The 22,670-nt window shown below is 37.6% G+C and overlaps 1 protein-coding gene across 16 annotated transcripts in view; it reads right to left on the bottom strand.

Moving 5' to 3' along the window:
* LOC5580270 (glutamate-gated chloride channel) overlaps nucleotides 1–22,670 on the bottom strand; it is a 305,234-nt gene that overhangs the window by 68,159 nt on the left and 214,405 nt on the right. For 7 of the 16 annotated variants that reach the window (XM_021848573.1, XM_021848572.1, XM_021848579.1 and 4 more), the window contains exon 5: nucleotides 13,123–13,193. The exons of 5 other annotated variants lie outside the window; for them this stretch is intronic. In XM_021848573.1, the coding sequence (XP_021704265.1) occupies nucleotides 13,123–13,193 (71 nt within the window). Of the gene's footprint in view, nucleotides 1–13,122; nucleotides 13,194–15,692; nucleotides 15,761–22,670 lie in introns of all 16 variants that reach the window. 4 more of the 16 variants (XM_021848574.1, XM_021848577.1, XM_001662847.2 and 1 more) reach the window with 1 other exon arrangement.

Here is a 22,670-nt window from a genome sequence, read left to right as displayed (position 1 = left end):
ATAGCATCGGATCGACCATAATTTTCATTTAGCGAAACATTATTACCCCAATTCTATACTCTTTTGATGGCACCTAAAATATTTTTGCGGAAAAATCTCAATGTTTTTAACTTAGATAAAACAATTATTCAAGTTAAAACGTATGGTGGTCACCCCTTATTCCAAAGCATAGTTTTTTAAAAATGTCAGTTCCAAGAAAAAAAAAAAATAAACGAATTAAAAAAATGTTTCTATTATAATACCGACGAAGAAAAATTAAATTCTGAACAGACTCGTATTCTGAACACTTGAGGTTTATATGAAGACTTCGTTGAAAAATTTCATTAAAATTTGTCAACAAATTTCCAACAAAAGACAATCATTTGCATCTTGAGTTTAGTGCTTCTAAAGCTAATTCCAACTTTAGGAGTTCTAAAAAATGAATCCATTTGCGATATTAACCCCTCAAAATCCTGGAATGAAGCTTGAATTTTCAAATGACCACTATTCGGAGACCACTGGATCAATTAATTAGAAATGAAATTTGAGTTAGTTGGTCTCACAATCTTTGAGTGAGTCATCCCCCTGACCTCTCCCCATTTTCTAGATAACGGAAAAAGCATGGACACGAGGGGTCCAAAATTGACCTCAAACGGACATATCAACATCCAAATAAGGTGTATTCAGCAAAGTTATTCAGCAGACCAAGCGCTATCTGGCGGTGAAGAGTTTGATTGAGAAGCTAGCGCTAGTAACAAATTTTATTCAATTGTCCGTAACTCAAGATCCTGATTAGCTAAAAGCATTTTGTCTTTCGCAAAGCTGTTCAGATGAAGCGCTATTTGACGGGGAAGAGTTTGATTATGAATTCATCGTGACGCTTGTGAGGCCCCGCCATAACCGATTCCGGCGTATCCGGATGTGGCCAGAACCTCATATTGGTCTTTGGCATTATATCTATGATGTTCCGGATAAAAAATCAGGAATTTTGAGCCGTCGCACGGTATGAGTCAGTAGGATTACAAAAGTGTCCTACTGAGGCCCTCGCGGAACCGATTCGGGCGTATCCGGATGTGGCCAGAACCTCATATTGCTCTTTGGCATTATATCTATGATGTTCTGGATAAAAAATCATGAATTTTAAGCCGTCGCACGATACGAGTGAGTAGGATTACGAGAGTGTCCTACTGAGGCCCTCCCGGAACCGATTCGGGCGTATCCGGATGTGGCCAGAACCTCATATTGCTCTTTGGCATTACCGTAATCCGGGGTAACATTGATCAGCGGGGTAACATTGATCGGGATGACTCATTTTGTTAAACGTTCAAATAAAGATGAAGCATTTTCGAACCATGAATGGTGCCTCTCTTTCGTATATTCATAAGCTAATGATAATTAAGGTTTTTGCCAAAATTGCGCTTAGTTCATGCGCAAATTTGTCAACTTTTTGAAACAATGATTTCTATCATTTTCACTGACACTACCGAAAATTCATGTCTCACATGAGTTCTGCAGACGATGTGATCAAGGAAAATGCGGGTGTTACTAAAAATGGCATCGCCGAAAACGATTCCGTTGTCAAATCTTTCATAAGTTTATTCATATAGGCAACATTAACTAAATACTATTACGAATGTAGCATTTCCTGAGGAAATTGCCTACTTTTAGGCGTATTACGCGGTTCAAGGTGTTTTTAATATTGAAATAACTCAAAAAGTAAATGACTTGTAAGAGTTTGGTCTTCATTTTCGGCTTCAGGGGCCCTGATTTTAGTAAGTAACGACATTTCCAATATTAGCGAACGTTGTTTACTTGGGTGATCAATGTTACCCCATACCAGCTGAATCAAAAAATCACTTAAAACATTTATTTAAACATGTTTAAATCTTTCGAAAAACAAAATAGAGTACATAGCTAGGAGCGGTGGGTGCCAGTACTTGTTTTAAAAATATGAAACTTGTAACATTTGTATTGTGAAATGAAAAAAATGAGAAAAACTCAAAAAAATGATCAATGTTACCCCGGATTACGGTATATCTATGATGTTCTGGATAAAAAATCATGAACTTTAAGCCGTCGCACGATACGAGTGAGTAGGATTACGAGAGTGTCCTACTGAGGCCCTCGCGGAACCGATTCCGGGGTATCCGGATGTGGCCAGAACCTCATATTGGTCTTTGGCAGTATATCTTTGATGTTCCGGATAAAAAATCAGGAATTTTGAGCCGTCGCACGGTATGAGTGAGTAAGATTACAAAAGTGTCCCACTGAGGCCCCACCGGAACCGATTCCGGGGTATCCGGATGTGGCCAGAACCTCATATTGGTCTTTGGCAGTATATCTTTGATGTTCCGGATAAAAAATCAGGAATTTTGAGCCGTCGCACGGTATGAGTGAGTAAGATTACAAAAGTGTCCCACTGAGGCCCCACCGGAACCGATTCCGGGGTATCCGGATGTGGCCAGAACCTCATATTGGTCTTTGGCAGTATATCTTTGATGTTCCGGATAAAAAATCAGGAATTTTGAGCCGTCGCACGGTAGTATTCTTTGAGTTTCTGAAAATGTCCTCTCTGGGTACATTTAGGTATCGGTGCCAGGTGACCGGGTATCCGAAATGGCCAGAATCAATGAGAACCAATGTCATTAGACCTTCTGGCAGCTTTTTACTTATAGAAAGTACACAATGAATAATTTTCTTACCGCTAATCTTGAAAAATCTAAGGGAATTATCACTTCCGGAACGAATATACCCCATTTGAATCCGGAATAACTCCGGAACCAAGTGGCCAATCCCATTTCTTCCGGAACACATCTTGAAGGAATCTTGAGGAGTATGCGGTTTGTTTGAGACCAAAAGATCCAAAATTGATTAATAATTGGCCAAGTTATGATTATTTTTAAGTTCATTTTTAATGAAAAGTCAGACGTTGGGGGTTTGAGAGTTAAGGGATAACTTGTGTTGGAAAATCTGATTGGAAATACAACCACTAGTAACAGTTTTTCTTCAATCTTTTGTATCTCAAGATCCTTCTTTACTGATTGAGTGCTATCTGGCCGTGAAAAATCTGATGGAGGAATTCAACGCTAGGTGACGTTAGTAACAAATTGTCTTCAATGTACTGGAAATATAATCTGATTCAAAATGCTGGTTGTACAATTTGAGGATTTCATGGCCGAGCTATTAGTTTCATCTGACACTAAAGCACATCGTTTCAATGGATTGTCTGTTTTGCTCTTGCCCACAGTTGATCAGCAGAAGTTTTCTCGTTTCATTTTGTGTGGGGAAAGGCATTTAACTTCAATTTTCTCGTAAATGACAGCATTAATCAAAAAATATTTGGTAGGCGTGATAGTCATTATCATTATGTAAAATCGGTACCAAATTTATTTTTGAAAATATTTTCCAATTTTGAGAAATAATTCGTTAGATGCATTTCGCCATACAAATATTTTTCGCGTTACGATTTTTCGTGCATAGACACTAGCGCAAGTGCATTACAATGTGGTGAGTAGCGAATCAGGCCATACATCTAACCCATTCCCGCTTCAGATTTTGAAGAAAAATTGTTACTAGAGCCACCTAGCGGATGAATCAGACTGTTCATGGAGGTGCTCTCAATCTTTACCGAAAACACCAACCTTCTAGCTGATAAGGATCGTGAAGTAGATTGATGATTTTTTTTACTAGTGCCACCTAGTGGATGAATTTCCTATTAATCTTTTCACCGACAAATAGCTATTGATCTGCTTAACAGCTCTGCCGAAGACACCAATCTTCTAGCTAATCAGGATCTTGAGATAAAAACAATTGAAGAAAATGTTTTACTAGCGCCACGTAGCGAAAAGATTCCCATTCAGACTATTAATCGCCAGACAGAGCGTTAATGATTAATCGTAAATTTAATCATGATTAATGATTAATGATTATGATTTATCATAAATCACTAATCATAATCATTGCAATATTATGTTTTAATCAATAATCATTAATCATAATCATAGAGATCGCTAATTTTATTCAGTAATCATAATCTTAATCATAAGTTAAACATATAATCAATCATCAATCAATCACTGAACAAAATTCAACAAATTTTACAACATTGCCTTCTAATGTTTAAATGAATTTTGTATTTCTTATATCGTGTGGTAGTTTATGCCTAAGAAGGTCAAAAATCTAGTACAGCATGGCTTTGCTTTGTATCCGTGGGCATTACTATACGCCTATGAAAGACCCTTAAGTGTTTCCTGCGTGTAGGGTGGTGCCTTTTTTCAGTTGTAGCACCAAATTTTGAGCTAGCACTATTTTTTTAATCGTTCATAAGATTTTAGCATATTTTGTATGAATATCCGATAATTAGCACAACATTTTCGAGATCTAAAATTAGTTCTTTTCCCCTAGCAGGTAATTCTCTTAACAGCTATCTTGCTGTTTTTGTTCATGTTCGATGTTTGCTATCTAACATCGCCTGCAGATATCCATTGATTGTACCAAAGCGGTTAAGTTAATCTTGATTAAACGTTTGAGGATTATTAACAATTCAGTTTGAATTGTTTTCTTCAGGGATGGGAAAAGTACTGTAGCAAACATTTACCACCTCTACATTTACATGTTTCTACACGACCATCAAAATCCAAGGCAAACCATGACCGTTTAAAACAAAAAAATGTCACGGCTCTCCAAAAATTGTAATCTTCTTCTTCTCAACGTTTTTTCAAACCCGAATGCGAAATGACTCGAGCACAGTGGTGACACGATTTTTCTGGTTTTCGGGGTTTTGCATTTTTGCTGGATAAAGGCAGCATGAAATTGAACTTGTTTATATGTATCGAAACGGAATGATTGTGCTCTTGCTGTTAGCGCTAAATAGATTTCAATTAGTTGAAAACACAAGCGAATTATTAGCAATTGAATTTAATTCTTGATTAGAGATAACTTTTATATAGAAATCTTTTGAACTTCGTTACAGCAAATTATTCACAATTTTCAACTACAAACCATTTTTACTGAAATCGAGAAGGGCAAACATTTCTTGAAAACATTGTTCGAACACCATATGTTACCATTTTTATTATTTCATAAAGATCTCATTAGGAAGTTCCTACCAAATGTTAAAACTGATTTCGCCCAAAATTTCCCCAAGAATTATTTCGAAAAATTTAATATATAATAACATCGAGAATGAATTTAATTATTGGTTTGCAAAATTCATGTAGCTCAATACCGTGGTGAATCAAAATCCGGACGGTACCAATATCCGGACACTCTGATAACATTAATTAATTTCAGTTCAATTTAAATGTTATAGGGTAGGTGTACCAGTTATGGCCATAGTGGTTCCCTATTTGGCCATATTTAAAATTTCGATAGGTTTCAGATTTTTAGTATTTTTTAATGTTTCAACATCAAGATACATTCTTTATCTTACTTCTTAAACAAACAAAACTTTTCAAAATGTGAATGAACTCAAGTTAACACGTATGGCGAAATGGGGAACCACTATGGCCATAACTGGTACACATACCCTATGTTTAGTTTTTTTCATACTTTTTAATTTAAAGATTGAAGAATATTGTACCATCATTTTAAATCTAGTTAACACTGCCAAATTATTAATCAAAATAACAACAAGTTGATTGTTACTGAGGGACGTCATTTTATCGTGGTTCGTGAAAATTCAAGTTTAACGATCTTTGACGACACAAACCAAGATAAGAAAAACGTTTGGTTAAAGAAAAAGTGTGTGAACCATATATTTTGTGGAGTGTTTTGATCGCAATTGACTACAGAGAGGTATTCGCAATGTTCAGTAGCACCACTATTGTGTATTATGTTGCAAATATGCATAAAGCGCTGTGTAAAGATACTGTCCGGGATTATGGTTCAGTGATTTTGAATCCGGACATCATACAGAAATCCAGTTTTCTTTAGTCTCAATTACTTTTTGTAAAGAAAACATGAAAGAAGGCTTGAAAAATAAATATGAAATTTATTGTGAGCTACCATAAGATGGTTTCATATAAGATAAATTGTGCATTTCTTTGGTAATTAAGATTCAAGCCACTCGTGAATGAATTCGAGTTACATGCGCTTCAGTTCAGGTAAATAAAATAAATATGGTAATTACGTTTTGTTCTCTGTGGTTTTTAACGAAAAATATGTACATCGATAGATTGAATAATGCTAGTTGAACGAGTTTGTATGGTTTTCTTGGAAAGTTGAACGAATATTTCATATTATTACACAGGTGTCCGGATTTCGATCCAAAAGTGTTCGGATTTAAAAACGCCAATGTATCAGGTGTCCGGATTTAAAGACAAGACATGCTCCAGTATTTCATTGAGTTATTTGTAAAAATAATAAATTTTACCAAAATTTTCATCACTTCCATGAAGATCTGTAGAAATATGTTAAATAATAATACTACCAGAATATTCTAACAAAATATTGCTAAATCTAAGTTTGAGCATTCCGGTCGTCTTAGGCGTCCGGGTATTGATGCATCACGGTATGTCGAAAGCTTTATTTCAGAACAAATATAGTGCTTCATTTTCCCTTTGGAGGAATTATTAGAGTATGAATAAACAACTAATTGAAATTAACACTTCACTTTACATAAAAAAATACTTAGAATCACTAGTAAGGCAAGCATATACCATTGAACTTTAATATACAATTTACCGGGATTTGCTTGCCATACTAATGATTCTTAATATACTCTTATTTCATTTATAAAGTGAAGTGTAGAAAATCAACTAGTTTTTTTTTTACTAATATGTTGACTACTTTTCTCTGGAAATTGAAAAGCCTTAACAACACAGCATACTATTCAATATCGCTTGATACATCCGTTTAAAATTATAAACGAGTTTATGATTTTGATATGTCGCAAGTACGTTTCGCAAAGCCAATATATTGGCCACTAATTCCAGGAAACTGGTTCTTGAACCAGAAGAATTAATCTAGATTTGTGATTAAAACAGTGATCAATTTTCCATTACGAAGTTCAAAAAAAAAATTCTATACACCATAATTCGGGGTGTAGTTGATCAGTGGGGAGAAGTTGATCATTCTCGTACCCACATGTATAAACTGCCAGGAGAGCTATTATCCGTTTTCAATTATCACAAGTTATGCCATATCGTATTACCTGATAGCTCCTCTTGATGTTTCTAAATTCGATTCGTTGTTCAAAATTGTTATACTATGGAAAAACAGATTTTTAAGGAAATGTTCGATGAATTGTTGAAGGGTTCTACCCCAAACATTCTACTATTGCCAACGCTATATAAAGACACCATTTAAATAAACTGTTCCGTACATTCCATATGTGAACCCAGTTATATTTTATATTTGTATTGAGGATAAAAAATCATTTACAGAGATAAAAATGTTCTTTTTGTGAGCGAGTTGCTAATTTTAAAGAAAATTGCATACCTTTAGGCGTTTTATTTGGTGTATTCTGGATTTCACAACATTCAATTCTAAAATTGACCAATTTTTCAACAAGTTGTAAGATTTTTGAGACTTGATTCGGGATGAGTGATCCCAAATTTAGTGAATAGCATATCTCTTTATTTTAGGAAACGTGTCACAGTAATTGATCAACTTCACCCCGGAATCAAACATTATTTTTTTTGATTTATAAAAAATGTTTTTGTTATTATGATAACAATTCGTAAAAATTTCGTTTGTATAATTCGATAAACATCCAACCTACTAGGAATTATAGAACAGCATCGCTCAAAAGTGATCAACTTCACCCCATTTTACGGTACATAGGATTATTTGTTGAAAATGAGTATTATTCATCATTATCTTGTCTTAGTGTATAATCTATTGGTGGCATACTTCAAGCTATTTAGTGCATATATTGGGCATTAGATCATTAGTTAATGAATGATTAATCATTGAACAAAGATTAATCATAAAAACAATAATCAAATGATTTATTTATCGGTTTCCTTATAATTGAAAAAAGTCCAAATCAAATAGCTCTAAGCATGATTTTTCGTTTAGTCATCATTTTTTAATCAATTAACTTAACGCTCCGGTCTTGAACCATCCTTCTCTAGCCTCGGTCTGCAAAACAATGAAACTTAATAAATGATTAGGTAATAACGTTTAAGACTTGATATGAAAGTAGCTAATAAATCTTAGGGAGGCTACTCCAGCACTCCTCGCAATTAAATTTGGAAATATCGTTGTTTTTAAATCGATAACCACAATACTTAAATCAAGCAGCAATTCTGAATCTACGGAATTTCGTTAAAAAACGACTGAAAAACATTATTTTGAAATTTCAAATTTTGATAAAATTTGACATCAGGCACGTAAGGGTTAATCATAATCATTAATCATAATCACTTATCATACTGAGTTTAATCATTAATCATAATCATTAATCATTTCAAATAAAAATTTAATCATTAATCATAATCATTAATCATACTTTGGCTTAATCATGAATCACAATCATTAATCATGACTTCAAAAATTTTAATCATTCATCATAATCATTGATCATGATAAAATTGTATTTAATCATTAATCACTTAATCAATCATTGCGATCCGTTAATCATTAACGCTCTGTCGCCAGATAACCCTTGATCTGCTGAACAGCTTTGCCTTCTAGCTGATAAGGATCTTGATATACAGATGATTGAAACAAATTTGTCACTAGCGCCACCTAGCGGATGAGTTCTCAATCAGATTTTGTATCGCTAGATAGCCCTTGGTCTGCTGAATAACTTTGCCTAAGACACCAACATTTTAGCTCATTTGGATATTGAGATATCCGTTTAAGGCCCACGCTGGACCCCTCGTGTCCAAGCTTTCTCACCCAAGGATTGTAAGAACAGCTAACCGCATTTACTTCAAACTTTATTTCAAATTAATTGATCTACTGGTCTCCAAATTGTGGTCATTTAAAAATTCATGGTTCGTCTCGGGCCATTATTTATTCTGTTCGGAATTTGTATTTGGAATATAAGGCAGAATGAAAACAGTGTTTGGAAATTTAAAACAAAATGTTGCTTCATAGGGTCTTTTGAATCAAAATAACAAGAAACATGATAAAACATTATTTTTATGAACACACTCAATAGCAATAGCTCAATAGTATAATTTTGCAAAATGATACAAATATGCACTGTTACTGTGAACCTTAAGTTTTCTGCATATTGATCACAACGAAACGCATTAAAAATAGAAATGTTTTTAGGGGGTGACCGCAAACTTTTGCACGGCAGTGTAGGTATGACGTTTTTTTATGATAGGCGTTCGAATCTAGCTTTCTAACTCTGACGCTAATGCATCCGAATCGGATTGACTGGTTTCGAAAAAGCCATCCACAAACGGATTACAACGGACTATTGATTCATTAGGCTAGCGAGATAGACAGAGCTGGACAACCGCAACACGTGTCTGCATCCGGATTTGATTGAATCATGCCTGTCACCGGCTGACGTGGACATTTACTGCCGGACTAGATGGCTGTAATCCAGTTACTGTTACTGCCAGTCGTCCTGCGGTCGATTTAATTTCCCGCTACTCTCATACAGGGGATAAATTTGACAGAAACAAGTTTACATTTTGCCCGGGAGTGTGAGGCAAATCAATTTTTCTCTATATCACTGAAATAGCACGACGAGAAATTTTGGCGCAATTAAAAATCATAACGCCAAAGTGTGCCCCAAACTTGCTTGTTCAGCCAGGCAAAACGAAACCATTTGCGAAATTAGCTAATTAGAGGAAACCTTTAACCTTAACCGTGATGGGTTGGTTCTGGAAAAGAATCCACATCAACTCGAGGGGCAGGGAAGTCTCCAAACAGCATCCCTTGAGAAACGTCCGGAAAAGAAACACGGAACGATAGAGCACAGCGTAACGGATGTTAATTGGAAAAGTTTAGCCGTTTTTGGCGTGTTTGTATCCTCACAGGAGGGGAAAGTACACCCACGGTTGGCGAAAACTGAAATGGTTCAGGCACAGACAAACAGACGTCACACTCTCATCGCTGTCCATCGACCAACTTTTTAACGATTGATTCAAATATTGGGAAGGTGGTCAATCGACCACCCGCAGCGCTCGCGTCGTTTTTGTTCGTGTTTGACGTTTACACAGTACCGCCACCTGTTGGTCCATCAGCCAACTACAGTGTTTTTAGCATTGGGCGTACATGATTTCGCGACTATGATTTTGATCGAGATTTGTTCTAAGTGTTACGTCTGTTTCTCTGTGGTTCAGGTATAATTGCTGAGTTTAACAAGCGGAGGACGTTGTTACATTTGTACTGAATGAACTTCTGAAAAGTGCGTGTTTTGAGTGGTACAGAAAGGTGAATACGGCGTGAAAGGAACAGATTCTAATTGACAGATATTTTTTCAAGGAAGTGTCGAACAGCACACGGTCATGATGTAGATTTTTTTGTTTTAGAATTAGGTTTATCTAACCGAGAATGAACGAATAACTCGGCTTATCAATTGCAATCTGTCTGTGATGAACCTGATTGGGAGTTTATCCGCTAGGTGCCGCTAGTAACAATTTTTTGTCAATCTTCAATATCTCGAGATCCTTAAACATGAACTTTAACCTTCCAGTCGTCACGCGGTTTGCCACCTTCAAACCATCACGCTGCTGTTGTGAACGAAAAGCGAGCTTTTTTCCTAGTGTTGTACAAAATACAACAGCGCGTCGACTGAAGTGTTAACTAACATTCGAGATTCATGGATTAGTGCAGGATCTTGAAAACCATTAGCTGTATACAAAAATCGGTTTTAAGAAGACAGTTACTTCGTAATGAAAACAAAATAATCCAACAGAATCAAGAGAACAAAATCAGGAAATGTGCAGAAAATTGCACTGCATTTTTTTACCTATTCACGATTATTCCGATAGGAGCACTGAAATCATGGCATGAGCTCGGATTTTAATAGAAAGAGTAAGCTATCACTGTACAGAGCAAACATTTTCAATAGAAGACTCCATTTGGCATAATGCCGTTCAGTATAAAGGCCATTTTGCATGATGACGTTTGGTACAATATCAAGTACAAAAAAAGATCAAATGTGATGTTTTCCCAAATGGCATCATGTTAAATTAAAAAAATATGTCAAACATCAATTATGCCAAATGGCATTATGCGAAATAGATCATTTTATCTAAAATAGAAAAATCCATTCTTTCATTCCAAAAATAAGAAAAAAAGGTTCCGGTCAATTTTTACGTAGGTTTAGAATACGTTAAAAGACAAGATACCCTTAAACAATAATTGAATTATTCAATTGATTTCTGAATTAAATAATCTTTTTTGCATCTTTACACTACAGACGTGGACGATTCCATAAAAACATAAGGCGAAAAAGAAATATATTACACAATATGTCACAACAATCAATAAAACCATACAACTCAAAACAAAAAAACAGAACAATCGAAACTTTATCTTACAAAAGATTGTTCCACAGCGGAAACGTTGAAAGTAGAAAACTCAGTGAAAGAATAAGAAGTAGAATGACCGATTACAAGTCCGCAAATCGCCACCAGTCACACTGCATTTACATCGAGTATGTATTAAGAGTAGACGTGGATGTTACTGAGCATATTAAAAAATGTGATCAGGACAGTTATAGAAAATCAACTCAAACGCTAGCAATAATGCCGGGTATTATACACTATTACAGACAACCACGACAGATCAACACATGGACTGAGAGGCCGACGGACAGTTGTCGCTGTGCAATAGTTCCATCAAATTTCACTCCACGAGCATGTTTTACGAAAAAACGAGAATTTTGAATTTCAGTTTTTGTTGCGTTCCAAATAAACTCATGTAAAATCCAATAAATGCATTCCGCGTTCGCAAAGAATGAGGAAAGTTGTCGCACTCATAGTACAAAATACAGTTACAGACAAATGTATTTTAGAGGTAACAACCTTTTGTTTTTGGGTTATATACTTGGACAATCAACTCGACATCGATGTAGGTTTTTTTTCACAAAAAGTTTTACAATATTTGTGTTTTTAATACTCTCAAATACGTATACGTAGGCCACAATTTTTGAAAACAAAGAACAGAAAAGAAAATACGTACGTAAATGATGAACAATGGCGGGAAGAACAATGGCAAACAATCATGATTAGACAGGTGACAGATGGGTGAGCTTCGATTGTGGGTGTGGGAAATGTCAGAACAGAAAACAAACGTTTAGGGGTGTACGCGACGAGAGGAGCGGTGTGTCAGTGCGGGGAACCGTAGTAGGCGAGTATGAATGGGGCTAGTTTTTTTCTTGGTTAATAAGTTAGGGCGTTTCTAGTTAAGAAAATTAGTCAAAACGTGTAAAAAAAAGTTTTGTTTTGAAGTATTATTTGAAAAAAGTTTTAACGGATCGAGAAAGTGTAAACAAAAAGATCAATAAAAGAGAAAGATGTAAGTCACATTTGTTGTGAGTTTTTCTTAAGTGTAGAAGGGATTTAAAACGTAAAAATAAAGAGAGATGTCAAGATTTGGAGAAAAGTCTGGTTGGGAACTGTAGTGACGGAGTGTGATTTTGGTTTTTACTCGATTGTGGTTTCTCTTTTCGATAATCGACGGCAGTGGTTTGAGTGATCAAAGCGCCTAATTTTAGGTGATATTGGTGAGCTCGCAGCGGGTCACGCTCGTGCAGTCTTCGGGCATTTTCCGGCAGTGGCCTACTGCGAGGTTGGCAGCAGTCCGACAATAATCGTCGCTGTGGGATGCATTGTTTACGTTCGCGACTTTGCTTTTGTTTGTTTGAGTTTTTTTTTTTTTGTTGTAGTGAAGCACACTCTTTCACACGTACGGACATAGTAGGCAGTGAGGTTAGAGTTAAAAAGAAGAAGGAAATGAAAGAATCGCGCTGAAACGGATTATGAGAAACGTGATCTGCGACAGAAACGATCATATTTGACGGAAGAGATGAGGGAGGCGTTTGAGAAGAACAGTCTTTATCGTTGCCTTCGTTTACTGTGATTTAATATTCGCATAGAGGGTGTTTATCCCTTCTAGTTTTTACACGTAGGACCGTTAGTGGTTTTTTGTTGGAAGAGTTCCTCGAAGATTTGGTTTATTATCAATTTTATCTGATTGTTTTGGTAGCTTATCACACAGACTCACCATTTTGTAATCGTCGATTTTCGATATCGATCTAAGGAACATGTTGACGAACACTTGTGTAGCCTTATCATCTAGTATTTTTCACAGTTTTGGTAAGTGTGTGGGCATCACATACACAACAGCAATTATGGAGGTAGGAGTAAATGTTCGATAATCATAAAATAACGTATACAAATAGAGAACGGATTAGATGTGTTGATTAATTGGAAAAGTACGACTTGCATTCTTTATTTGTAAATTTGTATCGAAGAGAACTAGTGAAGAAATGGAACCAAAGCAATCTAAACAACGAAAACTCATACAAAATAAACTAAATCTAAGATAAAAATTCACTAAAACTCGTGATCATGACAGGGCTGCAAAATTTCGCTTGCTTGGATTCGCTAGTCGATGATGGTTGATGAATGAAACCGATGGTATAATGATGGCTACAAGTTGTCTGCATAGAATTTCCAATAGGGCGTGATTAGGTTATATAAACTTTCGGATAGCTGTGATATAATAGTGGTTTCTTTCAAATGGTGGCAGAGGCTTCACCGTCTACTAGTAGGATACAGAATATACAGAGTTCAGTGTCTGTTGAAATGCAGTACAAAGGCATCGGAGTACAATAGCTTGGTTACTGAGAAAAGTACAACAGTGTTTTCGGAACAACTCCTAGAACGACTTCTACGCAAGAAGAGCATTTGTGTGAGAGAGAGTTTTGTTTCTCATCTGAAATAGAGAGACTTAAAGTACTGACCAAAGAGATAGAAGGCCATGAGGCAAAAATCCAAGACAACTGAAACAATTACCAAAAATGGATCGTTCACATACACTTATGGAGAAATATTGAACTATGAAAGCGAAGAAATGGAAAGAAATACAGATGTAAACAATGAGATGATTATCACTTCTCTACTTGAACATTCAGTGAACCAAAAGTGATCGGTAACTAGTTGTTAAACTTAAAATTCACATAGGTTACGAATATGTGTGAGTAAATACAAACATAATTCAATGACAGCTCTACAGTTTAGAATGAACAATGACAGCGCGCTTGACAGATGACTAAACAGCTACTACTAGGACTGAGGCCAATTCCATTCGCTGCTATCGAACTGATCCAACTTACTTTTCAAAATGGCGACACATTCATTTAGTGTTGGTGTGTTGTAGTGTCACACTCTTTCTCTCTCTCTCTCTCTCTTCAATGACATGTTTATTTACATCGAAAGCAGCGCTTACTTAGATTGTCTATCTTGAAATGGCTTCGACCGATAAGAATAAAAATACAAAACAATAACAACAAGTGACCTAACTGGATTGCTACGATTGCAACGGTTGGATCTGAATTGTTCACCAGCATACTCTCTTTCTTTTGCTATTACTTTCTGATGGTAAGCTGTCAATTCCATCTCTGTTTATTTTACCATACCGCTGGAAATCTCATTTGAAGAATGAAAACTATCAGCACGAAAGGTTGCTTCCAACCACGGTGAGGCATTTTTGTGGCATTTATGTACTTATAGAAAGAGAAAAATCAAATTCTAACACATTCAACGATTGCAGAAGTATTAGGAATAATGAAACCCATGACGAAAAGAGTTAAGGCAAAAGTTCAAAAGAAAAATATGCTAGAAATTGTCAGAATCAAAATGCCATTACGACAAACACGGACACATGAGAGGGGAGAAAGACAGGTAAGTAAATGTTTGGACAAAATCGTTCGGAAAAGATGAAGCTTCGCGCTAGGGAAATGAAATGACTGACGGGATCAGTGAAATAGTTGTCAGAGAAATTATATGCAAACTAAAACTCTACAGATTTAGTTGATTAAAAGATTTTGTTTTTCTGTGACACCGAAAAAAAAATATATGAGTGCAATTTTGAAGAATTGTAATATGGTGGACAGCCAACGATTAGTTCACTGAATGTTGCAGTTAAAACAAGGAAGTGGTAGAGAAGTGATCGGAGAACATAACCTCAAAAATTGACAATAAAATCCATTGACATATAAACCAATGAAGCGTCGCATTACAATTCCGCCAAAAAACGCAATAAAACTGTAAACTGAACGATCCGCAGTGATGCATTCGATTGGTTTTCTTCTTCAAGCCTGACAGTTCAGAAACTAATCGTTGACTGAATGCGGGGGCGACAAACCCGCTCGAACTGCCAAAACAATAGTTCATATATTTTCATCCGAGTGCTAGAAAAAATCAAATAGAAACAAATGTACAAAAACTAAGTGTGGGACTAGGGGTTTTTTTAATCTTCGATGGAAGGTAAAAGATGAGAGACTGTGAAGAAAAGGGAGTGTTCAACGAAGCGCTGTCAAACGGAAACTAAACGTGATTTGTTTACAAAGGGTTTTCGTTTTTAGTATGTATAGCGGTGTTGGTTTCACATCTCTAATGCTTGCTTCTCGCCTACTGCTTGCTCACTCTTGGTGTTCGGTTTTATTTTTGTTCGGGGAAAGGTTTGGCTGACTTGGATCAATTTCAAACTCGCTAAAACTGTTGTATGGCTGTTTCGATTCGGTGTGGGAAGTGAATTTGAGTTTGTGGTGGTAACTGTCTCAAACTTACCATAGTCACGTCATCGATTTTTGAGATACTTCTTACAAAAATGTTGACGCGAACAACGGCGGGGCCATCTAAAATTTTGTTTTTGGTTTTGCATTTATCAGTTTTTGGAGCGTTTGTACAGTTCGGATGGTTTGGCAAATATTTGCGCATATGTGCAACATTTACAGGTTTTTTTTGTACAAGGTCGCGTATTTCAACAGACACAGATTCACATGGTTGCAACCCGAAGCGGTAAGCGGGTTTGTGTGCGTGCAGTATTTTTTTGGTTTTATTGTTTTATCAGATTAAGATTTCGGGCGAGATCGATGAAAAAAGAAAGAAGAAGACATTCGTTGAGTCAATTTGATTGAATTGTGAATTGGATTTCTTTGTGTATAATTTTTGTTTTGGCGCTATGGAGAGATGTGTTAAATGAAATTATGTAATAAAAATAATAACGATACAACATTTGATTATTTATGATGATTCATGAATATTACGGCGAGTAATTTTAACTTAGTGCAATAATTATATCTTTTGAACCCTTGTGGTCTACATGAAAGTCCTACTAATGAGGAATACATTTCCAGGACAAACTTTCAGGAACTGTTCCTGGATGAGTTTGAGAAAGTTTTGAGAATGTTTATAGAGATATTATAAGAAGACCTCGTTTAGGAATCTTTGCAGCAGTTCCACACAATTTTTTCAAAAGAAATTCAAAGAAAAACTTTGAATTTTATTTTGAAAAATTCCTGTATTGAATTGTGTTTGAATCTCTAGATGAATTATTTGATAAATCGTTAGGGATGCATCAAATAATTTCGTTGGAAATTAACTTCAAATTCAACAAAAAAGTTCATTGGGAAATCTTGGGTTGAATATAAATGAGAATTCTTCAATCATTTCTAGCACGAGTTTTTGAGGAGTCGATGGAAAAATTACGAAATAATTTTGGGTGAAGTTTTTGCAAAAACATCCAATAAATTTTTTTTGGAATAGTGCCTATAAGATTAAATCGAGAATCTTTGAAAGAATTCTGGGTGGAATTTTAAAACAAATATCCAAAACTTCTTCTGATTCATGTTGTTATCGTGTAAGAGTTCCAGAAGTTTTCCAAACATATGTGAAGCGATATACCGAGGAATTGTTGAGAATATTTCAGAAAAACTGGATACATTTCGCGAATAATCCACGAGAACAATGGTTTTGTGATTCGTGAGTTAATTTCTAAAATCACCTAATGTTTTTAGAGGAACCTTTCGAGTTGACATAGGTGGAGTTCGGAGACAAATACTTGAAGAAATCCTTCAAAATATTGTAGTATATCTTTGGAGTTGCTATAAAATCTATTGATGTATCCCTGGAAAGGTCCCTGACGAATCTATCAAATAATTTATGTATGAATAGACCCGTTTCAAGGCATTTCAATGTAAAAAATCATCGGTGGTATTTCTATTCATCAGATTGTCGGTGGGTTTAATGCAATATATCTGGACTTGTTATTTTATTAAAATGATTACCACTGTTTTTTAATACAGTCCTTGCTAACGACATAACAGGGCCTTTAAATCGTTGTTAAAATCATATTTTATATTCAATAAAACGATAGAGCGTGTTTTTGCTACTGCTTTAGAAAACTTTCCTGCCCAACTATCGGCTACACCATATTTGAACTTTAATTTTAAAAATGGGTCCAAATTTGAACATTGTCATTTTCATCATGTTTGACGTTCACTTCGTTGACAAAAACGCCACAAGGTTTGTTCCTACCTGACTTTTTGCCACTGGGGTTGTTCCTATTTGACATTTCGGAAGGGACACGAAAAACAAAATACACCCAAACATGAGTTCAAACCAAGGGATGTGACGAAGTCTCGAAAATCGGAAAACATTGTTTTTTTGGGATTCAATAAACGAAAATTATTTAAATACTAAGTAAATGAGTGTCATTTTAATTGGGACAGGGTTTAGAACTCTATTGGGCGCTGTGTCCTAATATTATGTCAATATTTTCTAGATCGGGTGTGGAATCATGGAGATAAGTTCAAACCACAACACTGTTCTAGTTTCATGACCTGTACTGGTAACCCAAATTGAACGGCCGGTTCTGGATTTTTTGCGGATGTCACGTGGGGGTCTGTCCTAAGTTCATTTTAAGGTTTATTCACAAATTTCATAACGCCAAAAATAGCCATTTTCGACACCCACCCACCCCCTTGTAACGCTTTTTGCATGAACATTTTACAAATTTTTTATGAGCCGTAACAGTACGAGGACACCCACCCACCCCCTTCAGCGTTATGAAATTTGTGAATGGGCCCTTAGACATTATCAAAATTATTTTGAACGGATCAAACAAAACTAGTAATCCATTAGTATCCAGTTTTTAACGAGCGTTAATTGCTGCCGCAAACGGATTCACTTTCTAGTAGGGATTAGTCGATATGACGGTTGGCTTGGGTCCGTTCAATAGAACTTTTCATTTGACAGGTTCGTCCATGCATTTTTTTACATCGGTGGAGAACGGGTGCTAACACGGGACTGTCATACCCATAGAAGAACTGTTAGGGAGCTTCTCGATTAGCTGATTTGAAACGTCTTGTGAATAGACCTATATAAAACGACCAAAGCCAAACGTCAAATCGACTAATCCCTACCAGAAATCGAGCTTGTTTGCGGCCGCCGTTGGCGCTCGTAAAGAGTTGAGTATTCCAACTCTTTCAACTCATTTCGAACTATTCTGGCGCCGGTTCCGGATTCCCTGGAACCGTTGCCTGGGGCATTAATTGGGGACTAAAATTTGATCAGCACAAACCAGGTCATGCGACATCTTCAAGATTGATATGCAACATAGGGTCATCTACAAGTACATCCGGAATTGATAGCTGAGTCGTTGGCAAACAAGCAAGCAAACAAGGCAAGCGTAAAAACTTTAACTCTGGGTGCAGTTGATGAGTGAAGATATCTGGACGAGATCACATCCAATGATGATCTGCTACATAGTTTGGTATTGGAGATGCGGCCATGACAATGCGATTTTCAAAGTCGTACGATGGCACAGTTAGCGATGATTCGGCTACCAGTGGTAAAAGAAGGATTTGTGATCACGAAAGTTAATTATGTCTACGTAGGCAGCGGTCGGCGGACGCTCGACGAATTCAGGCGGATGTTAGAGGAATTGATCGATGAGTTTCGGTCGGAAGCTTCGATGCATGGGCCTTGGACTGGGGTAGCAGGTTAACCAATGCCAGAGGTTACAGCCTGCTGGAGGCCCCGACAAAGCTAGATCTCCAACTGTGGCAATTGGTCTGGTAGAAGTTTGGATGGAGGGAGTCAAGGCGAGATCACTGTTGGAAGGCATGCCATAGCATCACAGCGGAAGCTGAAACACCTGGGCGCAATGCTAGATGATCGGCTGATCTTCAACAGTCACGTCGATTATGCATGCGCGAAGGCGGCGAAGGTGAACAATGCTCTCACAAGAATTATGCCCAACATTGGTGGTGCTATAAGTAGTAAGAGGCGTCTTCTGGCTGACGTATCAACATCGCTGCTAAGATATGGTGCACCAACCTGAGGCGTGGCGCTACAGACCTAGCGGAATCGGGAGAAGTTAAACAGAGCGTTGGTGGTGAGTAGACCATGCGAGTAGTGAGCGCGTACAGGACTATATCATCCGAGGCGGCATGCGTAATCGCTGAGATAATCCCAACGCGAAGAGAAACCTGGCAAGCGAGGAAGTTGGCAAAAATTTGTTCGCTGGCTAAGTGGCAGCAGTGTATGGAATGCCTCCGAGAAAGGAAGGTGGACCAACAGGTTCTATCGGCAATCTATCGGCCTGAGTGAACAGAAAGCAGTCAGGTCACGGCTGCTTCAAGCAGTATCTGTTGTATGCGTTTTCACCATTTTGTCCTGAGTATACGGAGATCGAAGAAACGCCAGAACGTGTTGTCTTCGACTGCCCGAGGTTTAACAGAGTACGAAACACGGTGGCGGCTACTTTTAATGAGTACTTCAGCGTAGAAGGAGTGGTACACGAAACGATGAGCAATCCCGTTCTTTGGAATATGATGACCAACATGGTAGTGCAAATAATGTCTGGGTTACAGCGCAACTGGTGGGCAGAGCTGCGAAACGAGACCCAAACAGTAGCGTATGATGTCGGGTCGTCGAGGCGCCAGTGAATTGGAAGCCATCTTCCCACCGAAGTCGTCGAATCGACCTCAGCACTCAACAAGTCAGTCTGTCGAAGAGAGGAAATCATCGGGCGCGATCGGAGTAGGCTAGAATCTCCATCGGAAACTGGACCGAGTAGAACGAGCGTAACGTAGTATCGGTAATAAGGCGTTGAGGAGTCTGCAAATTGGAAGCCGTCCTCCAGCCGGAATTGCAGAACCGACCCTGACACTTGGCCGACCACCATCGAGTTGGAGTAGGCTAAATTCTCCGCCGGGGTTCAGTTGAGTAGATCGCGAAACAGCACCGGTAAATGGTCGTCGGGGCGCCTGTAAACCGGACGTTTCCTTCCACCGGCATCGCAGGACCGACTTCGGCATCTGCCCGGATAGCATCCAGGGAAATCTTCGTCGGAGTAGGATAGATCCACCGTCGGGGGCTATTCTGAGTAGTACGAGCGTATCACCAGCTTAAGTCGTCGGAGCACCAGTAAATCGGAAGCCATCTTGCAACCGGAATCGCTGACCCGACTTCGGCACACTACCGGCCAACAACGGAGTATGAACAACGCGTAACGTTACCGGTTTCGGGAGATATTCCTCCGTCGGGAAACTCTCCATCGGAGTAGGCTAGCTTCACCGTCAGGAACTACGCAGAGTAGTATCAATCAAGACAAACCGCCGGATTTGGGCCGTTGGGGCGCTTGTGAACCGGAAGTCATTCCTCAATCGGAATCGCAAGACCGAACTCTGTATCCAATCGGATACAGGCCGGCCTTAAAATGTGAGTGACGGACATGTAGCCCAAGCCAAATAAAGGTGGTGTGGTTCAGAGTTGTTTTCCCCTATTTTTTTCTCTGTTACCACATTCGAGACTTGTATTGTTGAATAATAGACCGTAATAGACTGATGAGTGAGAAACACAGAGCCTAAACCCCATGAGCTTCCCAGCTAGCTGAGTGCGATAATTCTATCAAGAAATGTACTTCCGGAATATCCTAGAGCCATGAACTCACCGAAAAACTCGGAATCGACTGCAGAAAATCCCGGAAGTATTTTTTAATGACCCTATATTGCGAGAAATTATTCAGTTTGCATCATATTAGACTACTGAGGAAAATTCATAAGGATTGGAGTGTAACTTGATAGGGTTTTCAGTCATTGCAGTCAGGAACCTAAAATCGGCTCCAGAATATTCCGGAAGTACTGGTAAATGACCCAATGTTATGAATCATATTGTAATCCTGACGAAAAATCTTAAAAATTGATGAGTCGTAGGATAGAACTCCCAATCTTTAGGTTGACGTCCTTTTCCAGGGTAGCGGAATCAACTCCAAAACATCCCGGAAGTTCTGGCAGATGACCTTATGCTGCAATGCAAGAACTCAGAATTACATCATATTATATCCCATCATATTATAGAACCTTCAGAATACATCATATTATACTCCTAACGAAAAATCTTGAAGATTGATGTATAGGATTTCCAATCATCGGATTGACGTCCTTTTCTGGGGTCCCGGAATTGGCTCTAGAACATCCCGGAAATACTTTTAAATGACCTCGTATTACTTGTATTGTACTTCTGGTTAAAAAAATTGAAGATTGATGTGTCGCATGAAATGGTTTGTACCAATTGATACCCAAGGAACCGGCCAGAATAATTCCACATTCAGTTACAATGATTCAGTTACAAACACTGTTGTTTTGTTTGATCCGATCCGACCTGGGGTCCCAGTACAGGTCTTAAAACTTGAATAGTGTTAAGGTGTTTTGTCAAAATTTTAATTAAATTGGCTGAAAACTGTTAAAGTTAGAGCCAGCAGATCACGAAAATTTGGTTGTAAAAATAGATTAGTGACGCAAAGGTTAAGGCTTATTCTAATCATAAAAATCTGAAGTTACTCCCCCAAAAATTCCAAGATTGTTTATTTGGACCCTTAAAAGCTAGTACACAAATTGCAAGCTCGTCGAACCGTGCTTTACATTTGATAGATTCTACTCAAACTTTCACTTTAACTTTTGGGGTTCCCAATGATCAAATGTGAGGGGTTTCTAGTTAGATCATTATGGGCCACTCTACTCTGGACAAACATTTGAAAAGGGCCCAAGAGGTCTGGAGCCTTTTTCAGAAACGTTGCTGTTGAGCTCTTTTTTGCCCACCCACGCAAACTAACACAACTATCAGAAAGATTGGTGTTAACTCTTCTTGATAGTGGTATTGGTAAGCGTGATCGAGTAATAGAAATATTAGTAGTAGAACGCTAATGGCGTAGTTGTCACAAAACTGATTTTAATTTTTATTACCTTAAATTGTGGTTTTTCATTGTTTGTTCAATACCATGACGTTGTTTTGGTTCTTATAATCAATCTGACACTTTGAGGCCCGGTACTCACGCTGTCAGCTCGTGGCAAACTAGATGTTAGTAACACGAACAGCAGCGACATTAGCATTCTTAGGTTAATGCTTCTACTGATCGAGTTGAATTGGGCTCAAAACAGCGTCTTGCAAAGCCAATGTTTACCAATGTCGTTGTGCCCTTTGAAATGTTTGTCCAGTACTATTCTTACATCTTATTATTGCACCAAGTAAAAATCGTCGCTCGCTTCAAGTTCAACACTGAACGAAAAAGAAGACATGATTAACACCGAAACTATAATCACAGTTATATCGAACTTTGATTGACAAGAAGTTGGCATATCATTTAGAAACGCTTCATGAATGGTAAAAGTGTGTATATTTCCAATAATGAGTGTGATATTGTTGTGCTTGAGAACTAACAAAAAATAGTGTCGATTTTGTTTCGGTGTGCTGCATGCTTGT

This window comes from Aedes aegypti, chromosome 3, assembly GCF_002204515.2.
Source record: "Aedes aegypti strain LVP_AGWG chromosome 3, AaegL5.0 Primary Assembly, whole genome shotgun sequence".
Taxonomy (NCBI): Eukaryota; Metazoa; Arthropoda; class Insecta; order Diptera; family Culicidae; genus Aedes; species Aedes aegypti.
This window is presented reverse-complemented; position numbering and strand designations above follow the sequence as displayed.